This window comes from Zonotrichia leucophrys, unplaced genomic scaffold (assembly GCF_028769735.1).
Source record: "Zonotrichia leucophrys gambelii isolate GWCS_2022_RI unplaced genomic scaffold, RI_Zleu_2.0 Scaffold_545_34021, whole genome shotgun sequence".
In the NCBI taxonomy this organism is placed as follows: domain Eukaryota; kingdom Metazoa; phylum Chordata; class Aves; order Passeriformes; family Passerellidae; genus Zonotrichia; species Zonotrichia leucophrys.
The window spans coordinates 7,557-34,021 of NW_026992750.1; the positions used below are offsets into that span (position 1 = coordinate 7,557).

Below are 26,465 nucleotides of genomic sequence, written 5' to 3' on the forward strand. Positions count from 1 at the left end.
TTTTACCTCAGAATTCGCAAGTTTTTACCTCACAATTCCCCGGGAGGTTGCGTCGCCTCCTTTCCCAATTCCCGCCCTTGTTCCGGTTTGGCGCGCAGGGAACGCTGGGAAAGCGAGTCCGGAGGTGCCGAGGACCCAAAATCGGCGAATTTTGTCCTAAAAACGCCTCGAAAGTCGCGATTTTGGGTAAGAATGGAACTTTTATAAGCAATAATCGATGTTTCTGCCTAAAGTTCGGCGAGTTTTACCGCAGAATTCTCCAGATTTTACCTCACAATTCCCAAATTTTAGCTCCGAATGATCGAGTTTGTCTCCCCTAAATGGGTGGCTTTTGCCCCAAAAACGCCTCGAAAATTGTGATTTTGGGTAAGAATCGAAAGATTGAACAATAATCGACATTTTCCCCACAAATTCAGCGATTTTTATCTCAGGATTCTCAAGTTTTTACTTTAGAATTATCGACTTTTCACCTCACAATTACCGGGGTTTTAACCTCCCAAATAAGGCGATTTGGACCCAAAAATGTCGGATTTTACCTCAGAATTTTGCAATTTTGGGTAAGAATCATATGTTTAATTAATAATAGACATTTTTTCCTCAAATTTGACGATTTTTACCTCAGAATTCGCCAGTTTTTACCTCACAATTCCTGATTTTTTACCTCAGAATTCCTCAGTTTTTCCCTCCCCAAATGTGGCTGATTTTAACCTAAAAATGCCGAATTTTACCCCTCAAAATTGACATTTCTGGGTGAAAATTGAAGGTTTTTAATAAAGTTGGGGGACTTGTTCTCAAATTTGAAGATTTTTACCTCAGAATTTCCAACTTTTTACCTCAAAATTCCCGGTTTTTTCCCCCTCCTTAAATCGGCCAATTTTGCCTCAAAATGTCGCATTTTACCTCCTAAATTTATGATTTTCTGTAAGAATGTAACATTTTAAATAAAAGTCTCCTTTTTTGCCACAAATTCAGCAATTTTTACCTCAAAATTTGTGAGTTTTTACCTCACGATTATCAGGTTTTTTTTACCTCCTAAAATAGACTGATTTTGACCCAAAAATGTTGAATTTTATCTCACAAATTTCTCATTTCTACCCCGAAATTCTCAACTTTACCCCCTCAAATTGATATTTTTACCTCCAAAAATCCATGTTTAACCCCAAAATCTCCCAATAATCCCCCAAAATTCCCAATTTTACCCCAAAAATCCCCAATTTTACATTTTTACCTCAAAAAAATTTCCAAATTTTTACACCCAAATTCCGAATTTTTACCTCAATTTTCCCCCTTTTTTTTACCCTAAATCCCAATTTTCACCTAAAAAATCCAATTTTGACCCAAAACAATCAAATTTTGACCCCGAAATTCCCATTTTTATCCAAAAATGAAGAAATTTAATCCAAATTTTCTCTTTTTTTTAATGAGAAATGTCCCAGTTTGGGCTGAGGGGTCACTCAGTGGTCACTCAGTGGTCACTCCATGGTCATTCAATGGTCACTTCCAGGATCATTCAATGGTCACTCAGTGGTCACTCCAAAGCCATTCCAGCGGTCACTCAGTGGTCACTCCAAGGCCAATCCAAAGCCATTCCAGTGGTCACTCAGTGGTCACTTTGTGGTCACTCCAAAGCCATTCCAGTGGTCACTCTGTGGTCACTCAGTGGTCACTTCCAGGGTCACTCAGTGACCAATCCAAGGCTCACTTCCAGCGGTCACTTTGTGGTCACTCCAAGGCCAATCCAATGGTCACTCCCAGGGTCACTCAATGGTCTCTCCATGGTCATTCCTTGACCAATCCAGTGGTCACTCAGTGGTCACTCAATGGTCTCTCCATGGTCATTCCTTGACCAATCCAGTGGTCACTCAGTGGTCACTGAATGGTCACTTCCAATGGTCACTCTGTGGTCACTCCAAAGCCATTCCAGTGGTCACTCAGTGGTCACTTCCAGGGTCACTCAGTGACCAATCCAAGGGTCACTCAGTGGTCACTGAATGGTCACTCAATGGTCACTCCATGGTCACTCCCAGGCCAATCCAGTGGTCACTCAGTGGTCACTGAATGGTCACTCAATGATCAGTTCATGGTCACTTCCAGGCCAATCCAATGGTCACTCTGTGGTCACTCCAAGGCCATTCCAGCGGTCACTCTGTGGTCACTCTGTGGTCACTTTGTGGTCACTCAGTGGTCACTTCCAGGCCAATCCAGTGGTCACTCAGTGGTCACTTCCAGGGTCATCCAATGGTCACTCTGTGGTCACTCCAAGGCCATTCCAGCGGTCACTCTGTGGTCACTCTGTGGTCACTTCCAGGGTCACTCAATGGTCACTCCATGGTCATTCCTTGACCAATCCAGGGGTCACTCAGTGGTCACTCAATGGTCACTCAGTGGTCAGTTCATGGTCACTTGCAGGCCAATCCAAAGGTCACTCTGTGGTCACTTTGTGGTCACTTTTAGGGGTCACTCTGGTGGTTACTCAATGGCCACTCAGTGGTCACTCAGTGGTCACTCAGTGGTCACTCAGTGGTCACTCAGCGGTCACTCAGTGGTCACTCAGCGGTCACTCAGCGGTCACTCAGTGGTCACTCAGTGGTCACTCAGTGGTCAGTGGTCACTCAGTGGTCACTCACTGGTCACTCAGTGATCACTGGTCAGTGGTCACTCAGTGGTCACTCAGCGGTCACTCCGTGGTCACTCAGTGGTCACTCAGTGGTCAGTGAGTGGTCACTCAGTGGTCACTCAGTGGTCACTCAGCGGTCACTCAGTGGTCACTCAGTGGTCAGTTCATGGTCACTTGCAGGCCAATCCAAAGGTCACTCTAAAGCCATTCCGGTGGTCACTCAGTGGTCACTCCAAGGCCAATCCAGTGGTCACTCAGCGGTCAGTGGTCACTCAGTGGTCACTCAGTGGTCACTCAGCGGTCAGTGGTCACTCAGCGGTCACTCAGCGGTCACTCAGCGGTCACTCACTGGTCAGTGGTCACTCAGTGGTCACTCAGTGGTCACTCACTGGTCAGTGGTCACTCAGCGGTCACTCAGCGGTCACTCAGCGGTCACTCAGTGGTCACTCAGCGGTCACTCAGTGGTCACTCACTGGTCAGTGGTCACTCAGTGGTCACTCAGTGGTCACTCAGTGGTCAGTGGTCACTCAGTGGTCACTCAGTGGTCACTCAGTGGTCACTCAGTGGTCAGTGGTCACTCAGTGGTCACTCAGTGGTCAGTGGTCACTCAGTGGTCACTCCCGGCCGCAGAACGCCGCGTGCGCCCCCAGCCCGGCCCCTCCGGCCGCAGCGATGGCGACTTCGGCCCCCAGAGTGACCACAGCGATGGCCAGCGGCTGCTGGGGGAGGGGCACCTGCGGACAGGGGTCAGAGGTCACTCGGGGTCACTCGGGGTCACTTGGGGTCACTCGGGGGTCACTCAGGGGTCACTTGGGGTCACTCAATGGTCACTCATTGGTCACTCAGGGGTCATTGGTCACTCAGTGGTCACTTCAAGGCCATTCCAGTGGTCACTCAATGGTCACTCCATGGTCACTCCATGGTCATTCCTTGACCAATCCAGGGGTCACTCAGTGGTCACTTTATGGTCACTGAATGGTCACTCAGTGGTCAGTTCATGGTCACTTCCAGGCCAATCCAGTGGTCACTCAGTGGTCACTGAATGGTCAATTCCAATGGTCACTCAATGGTCACTCAATGGTCACTCAGTGGTCACTCAGTGGTCACTTCCAAGTCATTCCAGTGGTCACTCAGTGGTCACTCCATGGTCACTGGTCACCAAGTGGTCACTCAGTGGTCACTCCAAGGCCAATCTAGTGGTCACTTCATTTTCACTCTGTGGTCACTCAATGGTCACTCATTGGTCACTCAGTAGTCACTCAGTGGTCACTCATTGGTCACTCAGTGGTCACTCAGGGTCACTCATTGGTCAGTGGTCACTCAGGGGCCATTTTTTGGACATTTTGGGTCATTGGTCACTCATTGGTCACTCAGGGGTCACTCAGGGGTCACTGTGGGGTCACTCATTGGTCACTCATTGGTCAGGGGTCACTCAGGGGTCACTCAATGGTCACTCATTGGTCACTCAGGGGTCACTCATTGGTCACTCATTGGTCACTCATTGGTCACTCAGGGGTCACTCATTGGTCACTCATTGGTCACTCAGGGGTCACTGCGGGGTCAGGGGTCACTCATTGGTCACTCAGAGGTCACTCATTGGTCAGTGGTCACTCAGGGGTCACTCATTGGTCACTCAGTGGTCACTCAATGGTCACTCATTGGTCACTCAATGATTACTCAATGGTCACTCATTGGTCACTCAGGGGCCATTTTTGGGGCATTTTGGGTCAGTGGTCACTCATTGGTCAGTGGTCACTCATTGGTCAGTGGTCACTCAGTGGTCACTTCAAGGCCACTCCAGTGGTCACTCAGGGGTCACTCAATGACCGGGCCAAGGGTCACTCAGTGGTCAGTTCATGGTCACTTCCAGGCCAATCCAGTGGTCACTCAGTGGTCACTTTGTGGTCACTTCCAGGGGTCACTCAGTGGTCACTCCAAGGCCAATCCAGTGGTCACTTTGTGGTCACTCAGTGGTCACTGAATGGTCACTTCCAGGGTCACTCAGTGACCAATCCAAGGGTCACTTCCAGTGGTCACTTTGTGGTCACTCAGTGGTCATTCAATGGTCACTCAGTGGTCACTTCATGGTCACTGGTCACCAAGTGGTCACTCAGTGGTCACTCCAAGGCCAATCCAGTGGTCACTCAGTGGTCACTCAGTGGTCACTCGGGGTCACTCAATGGTCACTCATTGGTCACTCAGGGGTCACTCAATGACCAGGCCAAGGGTCACTCAATGGTCACTCCATGGTCACTCCATGGCCAATCCAGTGGTCACTCAGTGGTCACTGAAGGTCACTCAATGGTCACTCAGTGGTCACTCCAAGGCCAATCCAGTGGTCAATCAGGTTTCACTCATTGGTCACTCATTGGTCACTAAGTGGTCACTCAATGGTCACTACGGGGTCACTCAGGGGCCATTTTGGGTCAGTGGTCACTCATTGGTCACTCATTGGTCACTCATTGGTCACTCAATGGTCACTCATTGGTCACTCAGGGGTCACTGTGGGGTCACTCATTGGTCACTCAGGGGTCACTGTGGGGTCACTCATTGGTCAGTGGTCACTCAATGGTCACTCAGGGGTCACTCAATGGTCACTCATGGTCACTCAATGGTCACTCAATGGTCACTCATTGGTCACTCAGGGGTCACTCGGGGTCACTCAATGGTCACTCAGGGGTCACTCAGTGGTCAGTGAGGGTCACTCATTGGTCAGTGGTCACTCAGGGGCCATTTTTTGGACATTTTGGGTCATTGGTCACTCATTGGTCACTCAGGGGTCACTCAGGGGTCACTCAGGGGTCACTGTGGGGTCACTCATTGGTCACTCATTGGTCAGGGGTTACTCAGGGGTCACTCATTGGTCACTCACTGGCCACTCATTGGTCACTCAGGGGTCACTCAGGGGTCACTCATTGGTCACTCAGAGGTCACTCATTGGTCAGTGGTCACTCAGGGGTCACTCAATGGTCACTCATTGGTCACTCAGTGGTCACTCAGGGGTCACTCAGGGTCACTCAGGGGTCACCGCGGGGTCAAAGGTCACTGACCTGCTCGCCCAGGTTGCTGAAGGCGTTCCCGTAGGCCCCGCCCCCCACAAGCCCCTCCCCCAGCGCCAGCGCCGCGGCCACGCCCAGCCCGGGCAGCAGGTGATTGACAGCCACGGCGGCCAATAGGAACGAGGCCAGCAGCACCTGGGGGCGGGGCCAGAGGAAAATGGGTTAAAAATGGGGAATAAAAATGGGGGAAATTGGGGAAATTTGGGGGAAAATTTGGGAGAAAAATTTGGGGGAAAATTGGGAATTAAAGTGGGGAAAATTTGGGGGGAATTGGGAAAAAAATTGGGGAAATTTTGGGGGAAATTCTGGGAAAAAAGGGTAAAAAAGGGGTTAAAAATGGGAATTAAAATGGGGAAAAAAGAGGAAAATGAGGGGGAAAATTGGTTAAAAAAGGGGAAAATTGGTGGAAAAATTGGGGGAAATTTTGGGGGAAATTGGGGGAAATTTGGGGTTAAAATGAGGAAAAATGGGAATTCAAGGGAATTAAAGTGGGGTTGAAATGGGGGAAATGGGGTTGGAGGGGATCTGTGGGGCAGGGTCAGATCTATGGGGCAGGATTGGGATCTGTGGGGCAGAATTTGGGATCTATGGGGCAGGATGGGATCTATGGGGCAGGATCGGATCTATGGGGCAGGATTGGGATCTATGGGGCAGGATTGGGATCTGTGGGGCACTGAGGGATCTATGGGGCAGGATTGGGATCTGTGGGGCAGGATTGGGATCTATGGGGCACTGAGGGATCTATGGGGCAGGATTGGGATCTGTGGGGCACTGAGGGATCTATGGGGCAGGATTGGGATCTATGGGGCAGGATCAGATCTATGGGGCAGAATTGGGATCTATGGGGCCAGGGAGGATCTATGGGTCAGGGATCTATGGGTCAGGGATCTATGGGTCAGATTTGGGATCTATGGGTCAGATCTATGGGTCAGGATTCTGTGGGTCCCACCTGAGCCATCGCCAGCCCCCAGAGGGATCTGGGATCTATGGGGCACATTTAGGATCTATGGGGCAGGATCAGAATCTATGGGTCAGAGATCTATGGGTCCCACCTGGGCCATCGCCAGCCCCCAGAGGGATCTATGGGGCACATTTAGGATCTATGGGGCAGGATCAGATCTATAGGGCAGGATTCTATGGGTGACAGATCTATGGGTCAGATCCGTGGGTCCCACCTGAGCCATGGCCAGCCCCCAGAGGGATCTGTGGGTCACAGATCTGTGGGTCAGGGATCTATGGGTCAGAATCTATGGGTCAGGATTCTGTGGGTCACAGATCTATGGGTCACAGATCCATGGGTCCCACCTGGGCCATGGCCAGCCCCCAGAGGGATCTATGGGGCAGGATTGGGATCTATGGGGCAGGATCAGAATCTATGGGTCAGGATTCTATGGGTCAGATCCGTGGGTCGCACCTGAGCCATTGCCAGCCCCCAGAGGGATCTATGGGTCAGATTTGGGATCTATGGGTCACAGATCTATGGGGCAGGGATCTATGGGGCAGGATTCTATGGGTCAGGATCTATGGGTCAGGGATCTATGGGTCAGGGATCTATGGGTCAGGGATCTATGGGGCAGGATTCAGATCTATGGGTCAGATCTATGGGTCAGGAATCCGTGGGTCCCACCTGTGCCAGCGCCAGCCCCCAGAGGGATCTATGGGGCACATTTAGGATCTATGGGGCAGGATCAGATCTATGGGTCACAGATCCGTGGGTCCCACCTGAGCCAGCGCCAGCCCCCAGAGGCAGGACTGGGATCTGTGGGGTCAGATCAGAATCTATAGGGCAGGATTGTGATCTGTGGGTCACATTTGGGATCTATGGGGCAGGATTGGGATCTATGGGGCAGGATCAGATCTATGGGGCAGATTTGGGATCTATGGGGCAGAATTGGAATCTATGGGGAAGAATTGGAATCTATGGGGCCAGGGATGATCTATGGGTCACAGATCTATGGGTCAGATCCGTGGGTCACATTTAGGATCTATGGGGCAGATTTGGGATCTATGGGGCAGATTTGGGATCTATGGGTCACAGATCTATGGGGCAGATCTATGGGTCAGGGATCTATGGGGCAGGATCTATGGGTCAGATCTATGGGTCAGGATCAGATCTATGGGTCACAGATCTATGGGGCAGGAATCTATGGGGTCCCACCTGTGCCATCGCCAGCCCCCAGAGGGATCTATGGGGCAGATTTGGGATCTATGGGGCAGAATTGGGATCTATGGGGCCAGCGGTGATCTATGGGTCAGGATCAGATCTATGGGGCACATTTAGGATCTATGGGTCAGGATCAGATCTATGGGGTCAGGGATGATCTATGGGTCACAGATTTATGAGTCAGAGATCTATGGGGCAGGATCAGATCTATGGGTCAGGGATCCGTGGGTCCCACCTGGGCCAGCGCCAGCCCCCAGAGGCAGGATCAGATCTATGGGGCACATTTAGGATCTATGGCTCACAGATCTATGGGCAAGGTCAGATCTATGGGGCAGGATCAGATCTATGGGTCAGGATTCTATGGGTCCCACCTGAGCCATCGCCAGCCCCCAGAGGGATCTGTGAGAATCTGTGGGGCAGGATCAGATCTATGGGGCACTGAGGGATCTATGGGGCAGATTTGGGATCTATGGGGCACATTTAGGATCTATGGGTCAGATCTATGGGTCCCACCTGGGCCATCGCCAGCCCCCAGAGGCTGGATCAGGATCTATGGGGCAGGATCAGATCTATGGGTCACAGATCTATGGGGCAGGATTGGGATCTATGGGTCAGGGATCTATGGGTCAGATCTATGGGTCAGATCTATGGGTCCCACCTGTGCCAGCGCCAGCCCCCAGAGGGATCTATGGGGCACATTTAGGATCTATAGGTCAGATCAGAATCTATAGGGTCGGATTGGGATCTATGGGTCAGATTTGGGATCTGTGGGTCAGGGATCTATGGGTCAGATCTATGGGTCAGGATTCTGTGGGTCAGATCTATGGGGCAGGTTTGGGATCTATGGGCCGATCTATGGGGCAGGGATGATCTATGGGGCAGGAATGATCTATGGGTCACAGATCTATGGGTCAGATCTATGGGTCCCACCTGTGCCAGCGCCAGCCCCCAGAGGGATCTATGGGGCAGATTTGGGATCTATGGGTCAGGATCAGATCTATGGGGCAGGATCAGATCTATGGGTCAGATCTATGGGTCACAGATCTATGGGTCACAGATCTATGGGTCAGATCTATGGGGCAGATCTATGGGTCACAGATCTATGGGGCAGATCTATGGGTCAGGGATGATCTATGGGTCAGGATTCTGTGGGTCCCACCTGGGCCAGCGCCAGCCCCCAGAGGGATCTATGGGGTCAGGATTCTATGGGTCAGATCTATGGGTCACAGATCTATGGGTCACAGATCTATGGGTCAGATCTATGGGTCGCACCTGTGCCATCGCCAGCCCCCAGAGGGATCTATGGGGCAGGATCGGGATCTATGGGGCAGGATCAGATCTATGGGTCACATTAAGGATCTATGTGGCACTGAGGGATCTATGGGGCACATTTAGGATCTATGGGTCAGACTCAGATCTATGGGGCAGATTTGGGATCTATGGGTCACATTTAGGATCTATGGGGCAGATTTAGGATCTATGGGTCAGAGATCTATGGGTCCCACCTGGGCCAGCGCCAGCCCCCAGAGGGATCTATGGGGCACATTTAGGATCTATGGGTCACAGATCTATGGGTCAGGATCAGATCTATGGGTCACATTTAGGATCTATGGGTCAGATTTGGGATCTATGGGTCAGATCTATGGGTCACAGATCTATGGGTCAGATCTATGAGTCACAGATCTATGGGGCAGGAATCCGTGGTCCCACCTGAGCCAGCGCCAGCCCCCAGAGGGATCCATGGGTCAGGATCAGATCTATGGGGTACAGGGATGATCTATGGGTCAGATCTATGGGTCAGGAATCTGTGGGTCAGATCTATGGGTCAGGATTCTGTGGGTCCCACCTGTGCCAGCGCCAGCCCCCAGAGGCAGGATCAGATCTATGGGGCACATTTAGGATCTATGGGTCAGATCTATGGGTCACAGATCTATGGGGCAGGATCAGATCTATGGGTCAGGATCAGATCTATGGGTCAGATCTATAGGGCAGGATTCTGTGGGTCCCACCTGTGCCAGCGCCAGCCCCCAGAGGCGCCGCAGGCGGAGGCAGCGCAGGGACGAGCGCGAGGCGAAGACGCCGGCCTGGTACAGCAGCTGCAGCCTGGACGGGAAGGGGTTAAAAACGGGAAATTTGGGGGTGAAAAATTGGGGTTTTGGGGTGAAAATTGGGGATTTTTGGGGATAAAATTTGGGGATTTTTGGGGTAAAAATTGGGATTTTTTGGGGTAAAAATTGGGATTTTTTGGGATGAATATATGGGGATTTTGGGGGTTTAAATGTGAATTTTTGTGATGGAAATTGGGGATTTTGAGGTTAAAAATTGGGAATTTTGGGGTGGAACATTGGGGGTTTGGGTGTAAAAATTTGGGGATTTTTTGGGGTAAAAATTGGGATATTTTGGGGGTTTAAAGAGGAATGTTTGGGGTTAAAATATGGGAATTTTGTGGTTAAAAATTGGGAATTTTGGGATAAAATTTGGGAAACTTGGCATTAAAAATTGGGATTTTTTTGGGGTAGAAATTGGGATTTTTTGGGGTTGGAGATTGGGGGGTTTGGAGTTAAAATTTGGGGATTTTTGGGGGTAAAAATTAGGATTAATATATGGGGATTTTTTGGGATGAATATATGGGGATTTTGGGAGTTTAAAGAGGAATTTTTGGGGTTAAAAATTGGGAATTTTTGGGGTTGAAGATTTGGATTTTTGGGGTGGAACATTGGGGGTTTGGGTGTGAAAATTTGGGGATTTTTGGGATAAAGTTTGGGAAACTTGGGGTTAAAAATTGGGAAATTTTGGGGTAAAAATTGGGGTTTTGGGAGTGAAAAGTTGGGAAATTTTGGGTAAAAATTGGGATTTTTTGGGATTAATCTATGGGATCTTGGGGGTTTAAATGCAAATTTTTGCGATGGAAATTGGGGATTTTGGGGTTAAGATTGGGAGATATTTGAGTTAGAAATTGGGAAATTCTGTGTTTAAAATTTGGGGATTTTTGGGATAAAATTTGGGAATCTTGGGGTTAAAAATTGGGATTTTTGGGATTAAAAATTGGGGATTTTTGGGGTTAAAATATGGGAAATTTTGGAGTTAAAAATTGGGATTTTTGGGGGTTTAAAGAGGAATTTTTGGGGTTAAAAATTGGGAATTTTGGGGTTAAAAATTGGGAATTTTTGGGGTAAAAATTGGGAATTTTGGGGTTGGAGATTGGGAAATTTTGGGGTTAAAATTTGGGAATTTTGGGGTTGAAAATTGTGAATTTTTTAAGTTAAAAGTCGGGAGTTCAAGGGTTAAAAATTGGGGATTTTTGGGGTTAAAATTTGGGAAACTTGGGGTTAAAAATTTGGATTTTTTGGGGTTAAAAATTGGGAAATTTTGGGGTTAAAAACGGAGAATTTTCAGGGACGAAATTTGGGAATTTTTGGGGTTAAAAATTGGGAATTTTTTGGCTTGACATTGGAATTTTTAGGATCCAAATTTGGAAATTTTTGGCACTGAAAATTGGGAAGTTTTGGGGTTAAAATTGGGAATTTTGGGGGCTGAAAACTGGGAATCCTTGGATAAAAATCAGGCATTTTTGGGATTTAGACATGAGAAATTTTTGTGGGTAAAATTTAGAAAAATTCAGAATTAAATTTGGGAAATTTTGGGGGTTTAAAACTTTTGGAATTTTTGTGGCTAAAAATTTGGGATTTTGGATACAAAACTGGAATTTTTGGGGGTAAGATTTAGGAGCTTTTGTTATTAAATTATAACAAAATTATATATTTTTATTTTATTTTTATTTTATTTTATTTTTAATTTATATTTTAATTATATAATTAAAATTGCAACCCCAAATTAAGGAACGTTGGGGTTAAAATTTTTCGGAATTTCGGGGTAAGAATTTGGGATAAAATAAATAAAATAAAATAAATAAAATAAAATAAATAAAATAAATAAAATAAAATAAAAAATATAAAATAAAAATAAATATATAAATAAAATAAATATAAAAAATAAAATATAATAAATATATAAGTAAATAATAAATAAAAATAAATATAAAATAAGTAAAAATAAATATAAAAATAAAAAATAAAATAAAATAAAATAAAGTAAATTAAAAAAAATAAATAAAATAAAAAAATATAAAATAAAAATAAATATATAAATAAAATAAATGTAAAAAATAAAATATAATAAATATATAAGTAAATAATAAAAAAAAATAAATATAAAATAAATAAAAATAAATAAAAAATAAAATAAAAAATAAAATAAAATAAAATAAAATAAAAACTCACGTTCGGTACTGGGCGCTGTGGGGGAGGGGCGAGGACGGGAAGTAGAGGAGCTCCATCTGAAAAAGGGGGCGGAGCCAAAGATGGGGGCGGGGCCAAACAGCGCTGACCCCTCCCCCAGCTCCATAAGCCCCTCCTACACCCACAAATTTCCATTTTAGCCCCGCCCCCAAAGCAATTATGACATTTTAGCCCCTCCCCCACCCCTTTAGGCCCCGCCCCCACCACAAATCCGCCATTTTGAGACCCTTCCCTTACCCTTTAAGCCCCGCCCACAAAACTTTAAGCCCCTCCCCTTCAAGCTCCCACCCTTTAAACTCCGCCCACACCCTTTAAGCCCCGCCCCGACCCCATTTAGCCCCACCCCTCACTCCAAATCTGCCATTTTGAATCCCACCCAACCCCAAATCCGCCATTTTGAGGCCCTTCCCATTTTTTAAGCCCTGCCCCTTCCTTGAAACCCCTCCCCCACCTCTGTAAGCCCCTCCCACGCCTCATTTAGGCCCCGCCCCCTCTTCATTTAGCCCCACCCCTCACCATCCCCTCACACCAAATCCGCCATTTTGAGACCCTTCCCTTACCCCTTTAAGCCCCACCCCCTCACTTTAAGCCCCTCCCCCTTCCTTCAAACCCCTCCCTGACCTCTCTAAGCCCCACCCCCACATAATTTAAGTCCCGCCCCCTCTTCATTTGGCCCCGCCCCCTCACCAGCCCCTCACGCCAAATCCGCCATTTTGAATTCCACCCAACCCCAAATCCGCCATTTTGTGACCCTTTCCTTACCCCTTTAAGCCCCGCCCACACAAATTTAAGCCCCTCCCCTTCTTTGAAACCCCTCCCCCACCTCTTTAAGCCCCTCCCCCACATAATTTAGGCCCCGCCCCCTCTTTATTTAGCCCCGCCCCCTCACCAGCCCCTCACGCCAAATCCGCCATTTTGAATCCCTTCCAACCCCAAATCCGCCATTTTGTGACCCTTCCCTTACCCCTTTAAGCCCCGACCCCCAAAATTTAGGCCCCTCCCCCTTCCTTGAAACCCCTCCCACACCTCCTCAAGCCCCTCCCCCACATCATTTAAGTCCACCCCCTCCCCATTTAGCCCCGCCCCCTCACCACGCCTCACGCCAAATCCGCCATTTTGAATCCCACCCAACCCCAAATCCGCCATTTTGAGACGCTTCCCTTACCCTTTAAGCCCCGCCCACACAACTTTAGGCCCCGCCCCTTTCAAGTCCTCACCCCATTAAGCTCCGCCCACCCTCCTTTACACCCCGCCCCAGCCCATTTAGGCCACGCCCCTCACTCCAAGTCCGCCATTTTGAATCCCACCCAACCCCAAATCCACCATTTTGAGACCCTTCCCTTACCCCTTTAAGCCCCGCCCCCACAACTTTAAGCCCCTCCCCCTTCCTTGAAACCCCTCCCTGACCTCTCTAAGCCCCTCCCACACATCATTTAGGCCCCGCCCCCTCCCCATTTAGCCCCGCCCCCTCACCAGCCCCTCACGCCAAATCCGCCATTTTGAATCCCACCCAACCCCAAATCCGCCATTTTGAGACCCTTCCCTTACCCCTTTAAGCCCCGCCCCCACACATTTAGGCCCCTCCCCCTTCCTTGAAACCCCTCCCACACCTCTTTAGGCCCTCCCTCTCATGATTTAGCCCCCGCCCCCTCCCTATTTAGCCCCACCCCCTCACCACCCCCTCACCAGCCCTCACACCAAATCCGCCATTTTGAGACCCTTCCCTTACCCCTTTAAGCCCCGCCCCAACAAATTTAGACCCCTCCCCCTTTCTTCAAACCCCTCCCTGATCTCTCTAAACCCCTCCCCCACATAATTTAAGTCCCGCCCCCTCTTCATTTAGCCCCGCCCCCTCACCAGCCCCTCACGCCAAATCCGCCATTTTGAATCCCACCCTACCCCAAATCCGCCATTTTGAGACCCTTCCCTTCCCTTTTAGGCCCCGCCCACACAAATTTAAGCCCCTCCCCCTTCCTTGAAACCCCTCCCTGACCGCTCTAAGCCCCTCCCCCACATAATTTAAGTCCCGCCCCCTCTCCATTTAGCCCCGCCCCCTCACACCAAATCCGCATTTTGAATCCCACCCAACCCAAATCCGCCATTTTGAGACGCTTCCCTTACTCTTCAAGCCCCGCCCCCACAAATTTAAGCCCCTCCCCCTTCCTTGAAACCCCTCCCCCACCTCTTCAAGCCCCTCCTCCTCATCATTTAGGCCCCGCCCCCTCACCAGCCCCTGGTTAACGAAGTATTCGGCGAAGTAAACGAGGGCCAGCGGCGCCCCCTGGCAGAAAGCGGCCTGAAAGGGGGCGGGGCTTAGTCAGACCACGCCCCCTTTTGTCCATAAGCCCCACCCCCTCCCTTCAGCCACGCCCCATTTTAAAACCTCCCGATTTTCCCCATAAAATTCCCAATTTTAAACCAAAATTCCCCCATTTTTAACCCCCAAATTCTCAATTTTTAACGCAAAATTTGCCAATTTGAAACCCAAAATTCCTCAAATCTTGACCCAAAATTTCCAATATTTGAACCCAAAAAATTCCCAAATTTCGACCCCAAATTCCCAAATTATTTTCCTCAATCTGCCAAAATTTTGAGCTCTAAAATTTCCTTTTTTAACACCAAAACTCTTAAATTTTAACCAAAAAATCCCCAATTTTTAATCCCAAAGTTTGCAATTGTTTTTTCTCCCAAACACTTAAGCCAAAATTCCCAAATTCTTGCCCAAAATTGCCAATTTTTAATCTCTCAAATTCGGAATTTCTAACCCCAAATTCTCCAATTTTTAACCCAAAAAACTCCCAAATTTCTAACCCAAAATTCCCAAATTTTAATCTCCAAATCCCAATTTTTCCCCCTCAAAATTTTAAAATTTTAACCCCAAAATTCCTAATTTTTGAAGACAAAAAATCACAATTTTTAGCCACAAAATTGTCAAATTTTAACCCAAAAAATTTGAAATTTTAACCCCAAAAATTCCCCAAATTTCCCTCATAAATTCTGATTTTTCACGCCAAAATTGATCAAATTCTTGATAAATTTGCAAAATTTAAAACTGAAATTCCCAAATTTTAAAACCAAAATGTCCAAAAATTCCCCCCAATTCCGATTTAAGCCCCTCCCCTTTAAGCCCCGCCCCTTTCTCACCTTGGCCACGCCCCATTTCTCCTCTCTGGCCCCGCCCCCTTCGTCAGGGTGGGGGAGGGGCGGGTCTGGCCTGGGGGGAGGGGCCGGGCCCAGCAGGAAAAAAAAACTGAAGAGAAAAAAGAAAAATATGAGAAAAATGAAAAATTTTAATTATTCAAATTAGGGGGAGGGGCCATGGGAGGCCACGCCCACTATGGGGGTTGGAGGGAAAATTTGGGTTAAAAATTGGAGATTTTGGGGTTGAAATTTGGGGTGAAATTTTGGGAAATTGGTTGAAAAGTCGGGGATTTTGGGGTTAAAAATTTGGAGATTTTGAGGTTAAAATTTGGGATTAAAAATTGGAAACTTTACGTTAAAATTTGGGGATTTTTGGGTTAAAATTTGGGAAATTTTGAGATTTAAAATTCAGAATTTTGGGGTTTAAAAACTTGAAATTTGGGGGTGATATTTGAGGCAAATATTTGGAATTTTGGGGTTGAAATTTGGGAATGTTGGAGTTGAAATGTGGGATTAAAAAAAAGGGGGTTTGGGGCTGAAATTTAGGGTAAAAATTTTGGGATTTTGAGGTTGAAAAATTTGCAATTTTGAGTTTAAAATTTGGGAGTTTTGTGGTTTAAAAATGAGAATTTTGGGACAAAAAAAAAAGAATTTTTGGGATAAAACTTGGAAAAGTCGTGTTAAAAAATTTGGAATTTCAGGACATAAAAATTTAAAGATTTTTGGGTAAAAATTGGGAAATTTTTTGTAAAGTTGTGGGAAATAAGAAGTTCTATTGTATTATATAGATTATATTATATTTATTATATATGTTACATTATAAAATAACTTGGAAAATTTATTGTTAAATAAATGAAATTTTTGGGCAAAATTTCTAAATTCTGGGGATTAAAAAATGGAATTTTTGGTTAAAAAAATTGGAGTTTGGATAATAAGAGTGAATTTTGGGTAAAATAATTCAAATTACGGGGTAAAAAAGGAGAATTTGGGGTTAGAAATTTCAAATTTTTTGGGTTAAAAATTCCAAATTTTGGTTCTGACCTTGGGATTAAAAATTCTGGGATTTTGGGGCTAAAATTTGGGAAACTGGATACAAAATTTGGGGATTTTAGAGGAAAAATTTGGGGATAAAAATTTCGCAATTTTTGTGTTAAAAATTTGGTGAAATTACTTTAAAAATTGGGGATTTTGGGGCTGAAATTTGGGAATTTTGAGGTTTAAAATTTGGGAATATTGGATTAAAGCAAAGGAATATCGGGGCTAAAATTTGGGATAAAAAAATAAGGGGAATTTCGGGGTGAAAAATTGAATTTTGGGGTAAAAATTTCAAATTTTTTGGGTGAAAAAATCCAAATTTTGGTTCTCACCTGAGCAGCATCAATGGGGGCAGGGCCAGGAAGGGCAGCAGCGCGTGGGGGAGGGGCAGCCACGCCCTCAAACCCCAAAACCCCAAAGCTCCGCCCACTCCGGCCGCGCCCGTCCCTGACGACCAATGGGAGAGCCCGGAGCTGCTGGGGGAGGAGTCAAATTAGAATGGCCACGCCCACTTTCAAAATTAAATTTTTCCCCATTTTTGGACCAAATTTTGGTGATTTTTGACCAAATTTTTTGTGATTTTAAACTCAATTTTGAAGCCACGCCCACTTTTTATTTGACCACGCCCCTTTATTCCCACCAACTTGGCCCCGCCCCCAATGCAAATTTTGATTATTTTGACCAAATTTGGATCCAAATTTTGTTGATTCTCTACAAAAATTTTAGGCCACGCCCACTTTTTATTTGACCACGCCCTTTCATTTATTTCCACCAACTTGGCCCCGCCCCCAATGCAAATTTTGATCATTTTGACCAAATTTGGGCAAATTTGGATCCAAATTTTCGTGATCCTTTACAAAAATTTTAGACCACGCCCACTTTTTATTTGGCCACGCCCACCCACCATAAGCCACGCCCACTCAGCCCTACCCTTATTTAAATTTTGGCTGATTTTGACCAAATTTGGTCAATTTTGCCCCAAATTTTGGTAATTTTGAATCAATTCTATGGAATTTTAACCCCATTTTAAAGCCCCGCCCACTTTTTATGTGGCCACGCCCACCCACCATAAGCCACGCCCACTCAGCCCTACCCTTATTTAAATTTTGGCTGATTTTGACCAAATTTGGTCAATTTTGCCCCAAATTTTGGTAATTATGAATAAATTGTATGGAATTATAAACCCATTTTAAAGCCCCACCCACTTTTTATGTGGCCACGCCCACCCACAATAAGCCCCGCCCACTCAGCCCTACCCCCATTCAAATTTTGGCTGATTTTGAGCGAATTTGGTCAATTTTGCCCCAAATTTTGGTAATTTTCAATCAATTCTATGGAATTTTAATCCCATTTTAAAGCCCTGCCCACTTTTAATGTGGCCACGCCCACCCACCATAAGCCCCGCCCACTCAGCCCTACCCCCATTCAAATTTTGGCTGATTTTGACCAAATTTGGGCAATTTTGGCCCCAAAGTTTGGTAATTTTGAATCAATTTTATGGAATTTTTACCCTCTTTAAAAACCCCGCCTGCTTTTTATGTGGCCACGCCCACCCACCATAAGCCACGCCCACTCAGCCCTACCCTTATTTAAATTTTGCCTGATTTTGACCAAATTTGGGCAATTTTGCCTCAAATTTTTTGGTTTTTTTTGGTCCCTCCCCCCATTTTGGGGTGTGGCCCAAGTGGGCGTGGCCTTTAGGTGTGGCCACGCCCACTGAAGTGAGGCCACGCCCCCTTACCTGGGGTAGGAGGAGGCCAAGGTCAGGAATGTGACCTCACCAAGCCCCGCCCCCGCACTGCCCAGAGCCACACCTGAGTGACCAATGAGGGAACGGTCAGTGACCTCTGACCCCTGAGTGACCCCTGACCCCTGAGTGACCCCTGACCCCTGAGTGACCCCTGAGTGACCCCTGAGTGACCCCTGAGTGAATCCCACCCCAAAAAAATCCCTAAAAATCTGAAAATAAACAAAAAAAAAATTCTAAAAAATCCCCCAAAAAAATCTCCAAAAAACTCCAGTGTCCCAAAAAAATCTCAAAAACTAGAAAAATTTTCCCCAAAAAATTAAAAAAAAAATCTCCAAAAGGTTTCAGAAAACTGAAAAAAATTTTTTAAAAAATCCCCCCAAAAAATCTCAAAATAATCACCAAAAAAAATCTCCAAAAAGTACCCCGAAATCCCAAAAAAATCTTTAAAAATCTCAGAAAAATCCCCAAAAAGTCTCAAAAATTCCTAAAAAAGTCTCAAAAAAATCCTCCAAAAATCTCAAAAAGAAACCTCAAAAAGATCGCTAAAAAACTCAAAAAAAATTTCCCCCCAAAGGCCTCAAAAAATTCCAAAAACTCTCCAAAAATACCCAAAAAATTTCCAAAAAATCTCAAAAAATCCCCCCAAAAAATCCCCCCAAATCCCAAAAAAATCTCCAAAAATCCCCCCTTAAATTCACAAAAAATCTCCAAAATCCCCCCAAAAAATCTTCAAAAAAATCTCTAAAAAATCCCCCAAAAAATCTCTAAAAATCCCCCAAAAAATCTCCAAAAAACCTCCAAAAAATCTCCCAAAAAATCTCCAAAATCCCCCCAAAAAATCCCAAAAACTCTCCAAAAAATCCCCCAAAAAATCCCAAAAAATCTTCAAAAATCCTCCCAAAAAATCTCCAAAAAATCTCCCAAAAAATTTTCCAAAAAAATCTCCAAAAAATGTCCAAAAAAATCTCCAAAAATCCCTTAAAAATTTTTCAAAAAATCTCAAAAAAAATCTCAAAAAAATCTCAAAAAATCTCAAAGAAAAATCTGAAAAAATCCCAAAAAATCTCAAAAAAATCTCAAAAATTCCCCCAAAAAATCCCCAAAAAATCCCCAAAAATTTCCAAAACGTCCCTAAATGACTGAGTGACCCCTGAGTGACCCCCAACCCAAAAATCTCAAAAAAATCCCCCCAAAAAAATCTCAAAAATATTCCAAAAAAATCTCCAAAATCCTCAAAATAATGTCCAAAAATCCCTAAAAATCCCACCAAAACAATCTCATAGAAATCCCCCAAAAAAATACACGAAAAATTTTTAAAAAATCTGAAAAAGAAAACTCAAAAAGATCGCAAAAATTTTTAAAAAATCCCCTGGAAAATCCCAAAAAAATCCCCCAAAAAATCTCAAAAAAATCTCAAAAATCCCTCAAAAAAATCTCCAAAAAATCTCAAAAATCCCCCAAAAATCTCCAAAAAATCTCCCCAAAAAATCTCCAAAAAATCCCCCAAAAAAATCTCCAAAAAATCTCCCAAAAATCTCCAAAAAAATCTCCATTATAATCTCCAAAAAATCTCCCCCAAAAGTCACAAAAAAATTTCTAAAAAGTCTCAAAAAAATCCCCAAAAAAATCCCAAAAAAATCCCCAAAAATTTCCAAAACGTCCCTAAATAACTGAGTGACCCCCGAGTGACCCCGAGTGACCCCTGAGTGACCCCAACCCAAAAATCTCAAAAAAATCCCCCCAAAAATATCTGAAAAAAATTCCAAAAAAATCTCAAAAAATCTCAAAAAGAAACCTCTAAAAGATCGCTAAAAATCTCAAAAAAATCCCCTGGCAAATCCCAAAAAAATCCCAAAAAATCCCCAAAAATTTCCAAAAAATCACCAAAATCCCCCCAAAAATTTCCAAAAGATCTCAAAATATCCCCCAAAAATTTTCCAAAAAATCTCCAAAAATCCCCCCAAAAAATCTCCAAAATTCCCCCCAAAATCCCCCAAATAATCTCCAAAAAATCTCAAAAATCCCCCCAGAAAAATCTAAAAAAATCTCCAAAAATCCCACAAAATTCCTAAAAAATCTCAAAAAAATTCCCCAAAAAAATCCCCAAACAATCCCTAAAAATCCAAAAAAATCTTCCAAAAAATCTCCAAAAATCCCCCAAAAATTTTCCAAAAACTCTCAAAAATTCTCCACAAAAATTTATAAAAAATCTCAAAAAATACCCCTCAAAATTTTCCAAAAAATCTCAAAAATCCCCCCCAAAAATCCCCAAAAAAATCACGAAAAATTTCAAAAACGTCCCTAAACGACTGAGTGACCCCTGAGTGTCCCGAGTGACCCCGAGTGACCCCAACCCAAAAATCTCAAAAAAATTCCAAAAAATCTCCCAAAAAATCTCAAAAATCCCCCACAAAATCTCCAAAAAATCCGCAAAAATCCTCCCAAAATTTTCCAAAAAATCTCAAAAATCCCCCAAAAAAATCTCCAAAAATCCCCCCAAAATATCCTAAAAAATCTTCAAAAATCCCCCCAAAAAATCTCCAAAAATCCCAAAAAAATCCCAAAACTCACGAAAAAACCCCAAAAAAATCTCCAAAAAATCTCAAAAATCCCCCTGAAAATCTCCAAAAAATCTCCAAAAAAATCTCCAAAAAATCTCAAAAAAATCCCCCCCAAAAGTCACGAAAAAATAAAAAAAAAATCTCAAAAATCCCCCAAAAAAATCCCCAAAAAATCCCCAAAAATTTCCAAAATGCCCCTAAATGCCTGAGTGACCCCTGAGTGACCCCGAGTGACCCCGGTCACCCCGAGTGACCCCCGTGACCCCGAGTGACCCCGCTCACCCCCCAGGCCGCTCAGGGTCCCTTTGGCCGCGGCCACGGCGCTGACGCTGCCCCACAGGCACAGAGCCACGGCCACCACGCGGATCCTGGGGGGAAAAAACACCAAAAATTCAATGTTTTAACCCAAAATTCATTGCCTCAAATAAAACAAATTTCTTCCCTCAAATTCCATAGTTTTCTGAAAAAAAATCGTTTTTTTTCCCCAAAAAATTCCCTTTTTCGTCTCAAAATATTCTGGTTTTCCCCCCAAAAATTTTGTTTTTAATCCCAAAATATTCTGTTTTTTTCCCTCAAAAATTCCCTTTTTAAATCCCCAAAAATTCACTTTTTCATCACAAAATATTCTCGGTTTTTTCCTCAAAAAATTCCCTTTTTACTCTCAAAATATTCTGTTTTTTTCCCCCTAAAATTCCCTTTTTAACCCCCCAAAATTCCCTTTTTAAACCCTAAAAGTTCCCTTTTTCATCTCAAAATATTCTGGTTTTTTTCCCCAAAAAATTCCCTTTTTAATGTCAAAATATTCTGGGTTTTTTTCCCAAAAAATTCCCTTTTTAAATCCCCAAAAATTCCCTTTTTTAACCCAAAATTCATTTCCTCAAATAAATCAAATTTCTTCCCGCAAATTCCATTATTTTCTGAAAAAAATTCGGGTTTTTTTCCCCAAAAAATTCCCTTTTTAAAACCCCAAAATTTCCCTTTTAAATCTCAAAATATTCTGTTTTTTTTCCCCAAAAAATTCCCTTTTTAAACCCCCAAAATTTCCCTTTTTAATCTCAAAATATTCTGGTTTTTTTCCCCAAAAAATTCCCTTTTTAAACCCCTAAAAATTCCCTTTTTAATCTCAAAATATTCTGGTTTTCCCCCCCAAAATTCCCTTTTAAAATCCCCAAAAATTCCCTTTTTTAATCTCAAAATATTCTGGTTTTTTTCTCAAAAAATTCCCTTTTTAAACCCCCAAAAATTCCCTTTTTCATCTCAAAATATTCTGGTTTTTTCCTCCAAAAATTCCCTTTTTAAATCCCCAAAAATTCCATTTTTTAACCCAAAATTCATTTCCTCAAGTAAATTAAATTTCTTCCCTCAAATTCCATTATTTTCTGAAAAAAAATCGGTTTTTTTTCCCCAAAAAAATTCCCTTTTCAAATCCCCAAAAATTCCCTTTTTCATCTCAAAATATTCTGGTTTTTTCCCCAAAAAGTTCCCTTTTTATTCTCAAAATATTCTGGTTTTTTCCCCAAAAATTCCCCTTTTAAATCCCCAAAAATTCAGTTTTTTAACCCAAAATTCATTTCCTCAAATAAATTAAATTTCTTCCCTCAAATCCCGTTATTTTCTGAAAAAAATTCTGGTTTTTTTCCCCAAAAAATTTCCTTTTTAAACCCCCAAAAATTCCCTTTTTCATCTCAAAATATTCTGGTTTTTTCCCCAAAAAATTCCCTTTTTAATCTCAAAATATTCTGGTTTTTTTCCCCAAAAAATTCCCTTTTTAAATCCCCAAAAATTCATTTTTTAATCTCAAATTATTCTGGTTTTTTTTTCCCAAAAAATTCCCTTTTTAAACCCCAAGAATTCCCTTTTTAATCTCAAAATATTCTGGTTTTTTCTCCAAAAAATTCCCCTTTTAAATCCCAAAAAATTCCCTTTTTAATCTCAAAATATTCTGGTTTTTTTCCCCTAAAAAATTCCCTTTTTAAATCCCCAAAAATTCACTTTTTCATCACAAATATTCTCGTTTTTTCCCTCAAAAAATTCCCTTTTTAATCTCAAAATATTCTATATTTTTTCCCCTCAAAATTCCCTTTTCCATCTCAAAATATTTTGGTTTTAACCCCCAAAAAATTCCCTTTTTAAACCCAAAAATTCCCTTTTTCATCTCAAAATATTCTGGTTTTTTCCCTCAAAAAGTTCCCTTTTTAATCTCAAAATATTCTGTTTTTTTCCCCCCCAAAAATTCTTTTTTTAAATCCCCAAAAATTCCCTTTTTAATCCCAAAATATTCTGGTTTTTTCCCCCAAAAAATTCCCTTTTTAAATCCCTAAAAATTCCCTTTTTAATCTGAAATTATTCTGTTTTTCCCCAAAAAAATTCCCTTTTTAAAATCCCCAAAAATTCCTTTTTTAACCCAAAATCATTTCCTCAAATAAATTCAATTTCTTCCCTTAAATTCCATTATTTTCTCAAAAAAATCGGTTTTTTTCCCCAAAAAATTCCCTTTTTAAACCCCAAAAATTCCCTTTTTAAACCCCTAAAAATTCCCTTTTTTATCTCAAAATATTCTGATTTTTTCCCCAAAAAAATTCCCTTTTTAATCTGAAAATATTCTGGTTTTTTCCCCCCTAAAAAATTCCCTTTTAAATCCCCAAAAATTCCCTTTTTTAACCCAAAATTCATTTCCTCAAATAAATTAAATTTCTTCCCTCAAATCCTGTTATTTTCTGAAAAAATTCTGGTTTTTTTCCCCAAAAATTCCCTTTTTAAATCCCCAAAAATTCCCTTTTTCATCTCAAAATATTCTGGTTTTTTCCTTAAAAAATTCCCTTTTTAATCTCAAAATATTCTGGTTTTTTCCCCAAAAAAATTCCCTTTTTAAACCCCCAAAAATTCCCTTTTTTTAACCCAAAATTCATTGCCTCAAATAAAACAAATTTCTTCCCTCAAATTCCATAGTTTTCTGAAAAAAAATCGGTTTTTTCCCCAAAAAATTCCCTTTTTAAACCCCAAAAATTCCCATTTTCATCTCAAAATATTCTATTTTTTCCCCCCAAAAAATTCCCTTTTTAAATCCCTAAAAATTCCCTTTTTACTCTCAAAATATTCTGTTTTTTTCCCCCTAAAATTCCCTTTTTAACCCCCCAAAATTCCCTTTTTAATCCCAAAATATTCTGTTTTTTTCCCAAAAAAATTCCCTTCTTAAACCCCCAAAAATTCCCCTTTTAAATCACCAAAAATTCCATTTTTAATCTCAAAATATTCTGTTTTTTCCACCAAAAATTCCCTTTTTATCCCCCCTAAAATTCCCCTTTTTCCCCAAAAAAATTCCTATTTTCCCAAAATATTCTTCCCCCCAAAAATTCATTTTTTTATAAAAATTTACTTTATCTTTTTTTATAAAAATTTACTTTATTCCCTCCAAATTTTCTTCTTCTTACAAAACCAAAAATTCCTTTTCCCTTAAAAATTTTCTTTTGTAAAAAAAAATAATTTTTCTGCCAAAATTCTCCATTTTCCCCTCTAAAAATCCAATTTTCCACCCCAAAATTATATGAAATTCATTCAAGCCCCGCCCCCTTTAAGCCCCGCCCATTTAGGCATGCCCCTTTAAGCCCCGCCCACTCTAAGCCCCGCCCCTTTTTACCTGATGGGCAGGTAGGGCCCCACCAGGGGCAGCAGCAGCTTCACCACCAGCCCGGGACGACGTCGGCCAATAGGACGGCCTGAGGAGCCACGCCCACACAGGCCACGCCCCTTTAGGCCCCACCCATTCAAACCCCTCCCATTTAAGCCCCTCCCCTTCAAGTCCCTCCCATTTATACCCCACAGTTTAAGCCCCACCCATTTAAGCCCCACCCATTTAAACCCCTCCCATTTAAGCCCCACCCCTTCAAGTCCTTCCCATTTAAGCCCCACCCCTTTTAACCTCCCCCCATTTAATCCCCTCCCATTTAAGCCCCTCCCCTTCAAGTCCCTCCCATTAATACCACACAGTTTAAGCCCCGCCCCTTTAAGCCCCACCCATTTAAGCCACACCCATTTAGACCACACCCATTTAAGCCCCATCTCTTCAAGTCCTTCCCATTTAGGCCCCACCCCCTTAACCCCCACCACTTTAAGCCCCACCCATTTAACCCCCTCCCAGTTAAGCCCCTCCCCTTCAAGTCCCTCCCATTTATACCCCACATTTAAGCCACACCCATTTAGGCTCCACCCATTTAAGCCCCACCCATTTAAACCCCTCCCATTTAAGCCCCTCCCCTTTAAGTCTTTCCCATTTATAATACACAGTTTAAGCCCGCCCCTTTAAGCTCCACCCATTTAAGCCCCACCCATTTAAACCCCTCCCATTTAAGCCCCTCCCCTTCAAGTCCTTCCCATTTAAGCCCCACCCCTTTTAAACGCCACCCATTTAATCCCCTCCCATTTAAGCTCCTCCCCTTCAAGTCCCTCCCATTTTTACCCCACAGTTTAAGCCCCACCCATTTAAGCTCCACCCATTTAAGCCACACCCCTTTAAACCCCTCTCTTTTAAGCCCCACCCCTTCAAGTCCTTCCCATTTAAGCCCCCCCCCTTTTAAGCTCCACCCATTTAAGCCCCTCCCCTTCAAGTCCCTCCCATTTATACCACTAAGTTTAAGCTCCGCCCATTTTAGGCCACTGCAATTTAAGCTCCGCCCCCATTTAGGCTCCACCCATTTTAGGCCAGTGCCATTTAAGCCCCACCCACTTAAACCCCTCCCATTTATTCCCACACCCTTTAAGCCCCACCCCTAAACCCCTCCCACTTAAGCCCCACCCCATTAAGCCCCACCCATTTAGGCCCCACCCCTTTAAGCCCCACCCCTAAACCTCTCCCACTTAAGCCCCACCCTTTTAAACCTCTCCCATTTAATCCCCACCCCTTCAAACCCCACCCTTTAAGCCACGCCCACTAATCCCCACCCCTTAACCCCTTTCCCCTTTAATCCCCTCCCATTTAGGCCCCGCCCAGTTAAGCCCCGCCCCCTTTAAGCCCCACCCACCCCGGTCCCCACGGGGTCGCAGTCGTATCGGCTCCGATTCCGCTGCTCTTCCCCCTAAAAAATCCGGGAAAAATCCCCCAACAGCCAATCAGGAAAAGGGGGCGTGGCCTCCCAAAATGGGTGTGGCCATCACAAAGAGGGCGTGGCCCCAAAAAAGGGCGTGGCCACTCACGGGGCGTGGCTCCAGCAGGTCGCGGGCAGCGCTGAGCATCACCACGTAAGGGAGGTTGTTACAGAGCCCCAAAATCCTGTAAAGGGGCGGGGCTTAGAGGGGCGTGGCCATGGTGGTGGGCGTGGCCACGCCTGGGTGTGGTTTGCCAAAAAGGGGCCTGGTTTTGGCGGGGGGGAGGGGTCAAATTTGCGAGGTTTTGGCGGGAAATTTGGGGGGGTTTAAGGGGGTAGAGGGGTTTAAAGGGGCGTGGTCAAACTTGGGTGTGGTCAAAAGGGGCGGGGCTTAAATGGGTGGGGCGTCCCCAAATAATCTGAATTGGGGAGGCTGGGGGCGTGGCTTAAAGGGGCGTGGTCACACATAAGTGTTGTCCAAAGGGGCGGAGCTTAAATAGGGGGTGTGTCCATAAATGGCTCCGTTTTGGCGGGAAATTTGGGAGGGGTTGAATTTGGGAGGGGCTTGGGGGCGTGGTCTAACTTGGGGGAGGGGCACTCACCAAAAAGCGGCTCCGATTCGCCAGGAGGAGGTCGGCGGGGGAGGGGGAGGCGGGGGAGGGGCGGAGTCTTCGTCTGAGGGGGAATGGAAAAGTTTTTAAGCGATTTTGGGGAAAATTTAGGAGATTTTGGGGTCGGTTTTGTGTCCCCGTCCCGTTT

General features: G+C 44.2%; 1 protein-coding gene across 2 annotated transcripts; it reads right to left on the reverse strand.

The window, feature by feature from the left end:
* Window positions 1–1,644: 1,644 nt before the first annotated feature.
* Window positions 1,645–26,373, reverse strand: LOC135441804 (battenin-like). 2 transcript variants are annotated; one of them, XM_064701355.1, is made up of 13 exons: window positions 26,309–26,373; window positions 25,816–25,891; window positions 25,644–25,697; window positions 24,263–24,341; window positions 20,908–20,993; window positions 18,056–18,128; window positions 16,647–16,787; window positions 15,283–15,388; window positions 14,366–14,434; window positions 12,121–12,176; window positions 9,850–9,943; window positions 5,668–5,811; window positions 1,645–3,351 (listed from the first exon to the last, which is right to left on the reverse strand). In XM_064701355.1, exons 7-13 carry the CDS (start codon window positions 16,655–16,657, stop codon window positions 3,232–3,234), a joined length of 600 nt encoding a protein of 199 aa, XP_064557425.1. In that variant the 5' UTR covers window positions 16,658–16,787; window positions 18,056–18,128; window positions 20,908–20,993; window positions 24,263–24,341; window positions 25,644–25,697; window positions 25,816–25,891; window positions 26,309–26,373; the 3' UTR covers window positions 1,645–3,231. The 2 variants fall into 2 exon arrangements, with proteins under 2 accessions (XP_064557425.1, XP_064557426.1); XM_064701356.1 differs by having other exon boundaries at window positions 16,647–16,790.
* Window positions 26,374–26,465: the final 92 nt, after the last annotated feature.